This window comes from Brachycentrus maculatus, unplaced genomic scaffold (genome assembly GCF_059751285.1).
Source record: "Brachycentrus maculatus isolate JH-2025_06_01 unplaced genomic scaffold, ASM5975128v1 h1tg000007l, whole genome shotgun sequence".
In the NCBI taxonomy this organism is placed as follows: domain Eukaryota; kingdom Metazoa; phylum Arthropoda; class Insecta; order Trichoptera; family Brachycentridae; genus Brachycentrus; species Brachycentrus maculatus.
Window position 1 is genome coordinate 917,501 of NW_028280762.1, and position 5,000 is coordinate 922,500.

Below are 5,000 nucleotides of genomic sequence, written 5' to 3' on the forward strand. Positions count from 1 at the left end.
TTAGAAAATGACTGTCTTTAAATCCGACCGTTTAGAAAAATTAGGAAATGGAATTTAAAATATTTTAATAAAAAATATTAATGATTTTACGATACTAATTGCGAAAACAATGTTTTATTTTATTTATTTCTATAATTTTTATGTCAGACCAGAGATTGATAAACTTTTTTTGCCAAGGGTCTGATTCCATTTTTTTGGTTATTGGTCCAATCAGGAAAAATAAATTATTTGGGTAAATAAAATGACTTTTCACTCGCTTCAAAAAACAAAGTCATTTTATTTCTCCAAATAATATATTACAATGATCCACAAAGTTAATGGCTTAAATATTCAAAAACGAAAAGTAATCTCTAAGTTGCTATAGCAATTATTTAATAAATAAATTTGACTATTTTTCACAGCACTAAGAAGAAAATTTAACACTGAAAAAAAAAGTTTTAAAAATTTACTTTTGTACAACTGATAAGTTTTTTAGCTTCGCGACCTTAATTTAGAAAAATTGTGAAAATAAAAACTTTAGAAAACGTGTTTTAAAGTGTTGAATAACAAGGCGAGTCCTTGTATATCTGGCTCGACGCTCGTCTACGTTCAGCTTAGTATCTGTATTCTTGGAAATATTAGGAACTGGACTATATCACTTTGTATACAGATTCAAAGATGGTTTACATATCGATGTAAACAATAATAAATACCTAAATAAAAACGTTTTGTTTTGACATTCTGATTCAAGACATCCATAACGTTCGGTTAACATGATTAAAACCCAACACGCTAGAAAAAGTAAAAAATTATTCAGCGTATCGGTCTTTTCTTGAAGATGTTAGTATATGAAGTACCTGCCTTGACATTTAGTTGTATTGCAAACGCTTTGAAAAACGAAAATACAATTTCCGTGCTACACCGCAAGATGGCGGCGCGCGGGAAAATTGACAGCTGTCAAATAATAAAGCCTCCCGAGATATCTGAAATCACTGTCACTCGAGAACAAGTGAAGGCATAAAAAAGAGAACCTATCACTTTGGGATCCAAGGCACTTTGTACTCGACAATCTAATAATGGTAAATTATCTGACGGGACACTTCAGATCGTGGTGTATTTTTGTGTATTTATATTTCACTTCCATTTATTTCATTGCCCAAATATCGCGCGTAGGCATATCCTGTGCAAGAATATATGTACAATATACTCGTACCAGAGAACCTATGGTGCGCGAGATGATTTTGCATGGCTTCACTAGAGACATCTATTGGTGAGATGCAACTTCACTAGAGACATCTATTGGTGAGATGTAAAGAAGATTTTTACCAAGCAGAAACTCTTATATTAGTATGTGAGGTCCAAATCCTGGATTATAATCACACACATAAGAAACGCCAGAAAATACCATTTTCATTTTTATTATTTATGCTTATAATTTGACCAGATAATTTATTAACAACATTTTGAGTGTGTCCAAATACTTACTCCCATATTCTTCTTCATCTTTGATGAGATGTCAAAAAACAACATGAAAATAACTCCTGTAATTGGAGGTAATCTAGATTTTGAGAACAAGTATTTGGACACACTCAAAATGTTGTATAGTATTTTCTAGCGTTTTTCAAGTATCCAGGATTTGGACCTCACATACAAATAAAAGAGTTACTGCTTAATAAAAAGCTTGCCTCATTCTACCATAGATGTCTCTCGTGAAGTCTATCGAGTTTAATCACTATATCTAAGAGTTCCAAGAATTAAAAAGTGTGGTTGTCAATCATGGGTAGAATTAGTGAATGTGACGGTCGTAAGTCCTGTAAATACACAGACTTCCATATTATTCTTCATCTATGTTGAGACGGATGTTAGGGGTCCAAATAAAATATGGAGCATGGGAAAAATAAAGGAATGGGTAAATGATCAAAAGTTAATTTTATGAAAATTGTACAATGTTTATATTCTTAATTTTTCTCTCTTTTTTGTGTGTAAATTATGTTAAAATGATTGAAAGCAATAATAAATGTATTAAAAAGAACTCCACCGTAAATATATGTTTAAAATTGTTATTTAAATAAATGTATGCAATTTTTGTTAAAAAAAATATATTTATAAAAAATTGGCAAAAAATTGTAAAAATTAGCTTTTATAACAAAACAAAAAAAGGCTAGAAAAACAAGATGAACAATGAAAAAAATACTAAATAAAATATGTATTTCTTCGTGGGTTATGGTATAATCTGTGAGATGATTGGTTAGCTTTTTTCACGGTCAGTCTCCACCCGCCTCTTCAACTCGGCGAACCCGCTACAACGCATGCCGGATATAATTTGGACGATATAGGTCAAGTGGGGTCGTCTTCTGTAGTTTATGCCTTCGCACATGCCCACCGCAATCGTAAGAAGCAGGCCTGGGTGTCTTATATTATGGTCCATCCATTTGGCTCGCTGTTGTGTTACTTTATTTAGTAAGCATCTAGACCAGAGCTCTGCAACCTTTCCTCACCTATGACACACTTAAATTCTTTCTGGTACTCCGCAGCACACCAAAAGCTAAAGTATATACTTAATTGTATGTTTAATTGTAGTAATTTTTATCCGCCTCTAATATTTATTCAATGCTACCCTGGCCTGGTACCCGAAGCGGAGGGCTAATCACCTTTCCTTCATGTGTTAACCATCAAGATAACACTGCGTTTATATGATACAGTGCCCTTTGCACCACTGGGGTGCGGATAAAGGTTGTGAGAGAGAGATAATTATTATATCCTACATTTTGAAAAACAGACAATATTATGAAAAATAATTTGTCATCGTGTATTTAATACATAATGAAAAATTGTAAAATGTTATTTATTTATTTATTTCAAAACATATCACATACATAAATCACATATACATATAATATTACCGATGAGTAATTTCCATTTCTCATTTTGGGACATGGGATTAAGGTTAACAAGATTGGAACACAAATAATAAAGTAACAAAAAATATATTTTTTTAAATAACCAAAACTAATACTAATACATGGCAAAATATAAAAACAATAAACAGGTATAATAAATAGGCATAAGAAGCATATTTAAAAGAAATAAATGAGAAAACACAACGTAAGAAGTATATTTAAAATAAACAAATGATAAAATATAAAAATAAGAAAATATAACAAATGAGAAAATATAAAAAAAACATAAGGTAAAAACAAAATAAGAAAATATGACTAATCACTACATATATATCTTTCCATTATTATAAACTTTGAATTTGATTTATCCGGCTCACGGCACACTGGTTGCGGAGCACTGATCTAGACTCACCAGCCCTGCTTGGTACACCGTTGTTCCCGACCAATGAATTCCCTACATGCGCCTGTAGCATCACATCTCAAACGCCTTCAGCCACCCGTTCTGAATACTATAAAATAATAAACCATTTTTATTATCACTTGAAAATGTATTTTTTTAAGACATTAAAATTCAATTAAAAGTAGGATAAACTTTATCAAACTAATAAGAACTTCTTTAAGAAATTCATTGTACACAAATGTACCTTTAACATAATTTTTTTTAAGATTCAAAACATTTTGGATGCTTTAAATCCTTTATTTATTGTTTCGGCTTTAACTTTGTGGTAAGACATGTTACAATGATTAAAGAAAACACTTCGTTTTTTACCACTTGAGTTTTATTATAGACTACATGTTTCAGAAGTTAAACTTCCATCATTCAGGTCTGTATAATAACTATACAGACCTGAATGATGGAAGTTTAACTTCTGAAACATGTAGTCTATAATAAAACTAAAGTGGTTAAAAACGAAGTGTTTTCTTTAATCACTTTAAATCCTTGTTCACAAATCTGGGTTTTTCCTTTTAGGAGTGGTTTTTACATTTTTGACTTCTTAACGCATATGGAGAAATAGAAGTCTGAGTATTTAGAGGACTTGTGACCTGTCATAGGCTGGTTAAGTGATCATTGTACATACGTATGTAAAGTGATTTCAGACTTCCATATTCTTCTATGTTGAGATTTTTAATATTCGACTTCACAGATTTCTATTATTATGTGAAACGTAGTTACAAATTGCAATTTTATTATTATTTTAGAGAATGGAAGGAGAAAGTCAATTTAGAAGACATAGAAGCAGAAGATGCCATATATTATAATACAAGAGATACGTTTCTCTTCAAGAAGGAAAAATCTGGTGCAGGTCTAACTGGACACGAGACGATAGTAATTCCTCATATATTTTTGGTGGTAAGATTCTCATACAATATCCTGTAAGATAAGTTTGTATATATAATAGTATGCATATTAGCTTGAAGAAAAACGATTGATAGACCTCTTACCAGCATCAGATTTAGGAATATGTGCCTGACGGGAAACCGTGAGCTTATATAGTTAATTTATATTTGAATAAAAATGAAACATTGATTTTTAAAGCTTTCTTAATTTTATTTTATTATCGAAAACACATTAAACGTAAATTTGTGACAATTGTTTCGCCTTGTTATGGCATCATCAAAATACTGTGTAGTATAATAGAAGCACGCTCAGCTACCGTACTGGAGGTCCCGTGTTCGATTCCCAGGGGAGGAGGTCAAATAAATAAAACAGATTTTTTCACTCAAATATTTATTCACTATTACACTGGACAGGCACCTGAAGCCGAGGGCTGATCACCTTTACTTCATGTGTTAACGATCAAGACTGTTATATTGATCGTTGTATGATGCAGTGCCCTATGCACCATTGGGTGAGGATAAGGGTTTGAATGAATGTATATGCAAAATAATGTATTCTCCTACAAGAAGCGTCCATATTGAAATTAGAGAATGTTTAGATACAAAACATTTGATGTGTTTTCACTCACTTTTTTTAGTCGGCAGCCATCACTGTTGCCAAAGAAAAGCCTGCCATGTTGAGCCTCGTTGGGAAAGCCATCAACGGGATATTTGACAACCCTGACACCATCTTTCTGGCCGCAAAAGCCAAGGACATCCTGTTTGACGGGATCATCATAAATT

The 5,000-nt window shown here is 32.0% G+C and overlaps 1 protein-coding gene across 1 annotated transcript in view; it reads left to right on the forward strand.

Moving 5' to 3' along the window:
- The window catches only part of LOC148313607 (sensory neuron membrane protein 1-like), a 16,120-nt gene that overhangs the window by 4,642 nt on the left and 6,478 nt on the right, over positions 1-5,000 (forward strand). Inside the window, exons 3-4 of the mRNA XM_088259800.1 lie at positions 4,080-4,230; positions 4,856-5,000. The exon at positions 4,856-5,000 is cut by the window's right edge and continues 110 nt beyond it. Coding sequence (XP_088115926.1) covers positions 4,080-4,230; positions 4,856-5,000 — 296 coding nt within the window. The remainder of the gene's footprint in view (positions 1-4,079; positions 4,231-4,855) is intronic.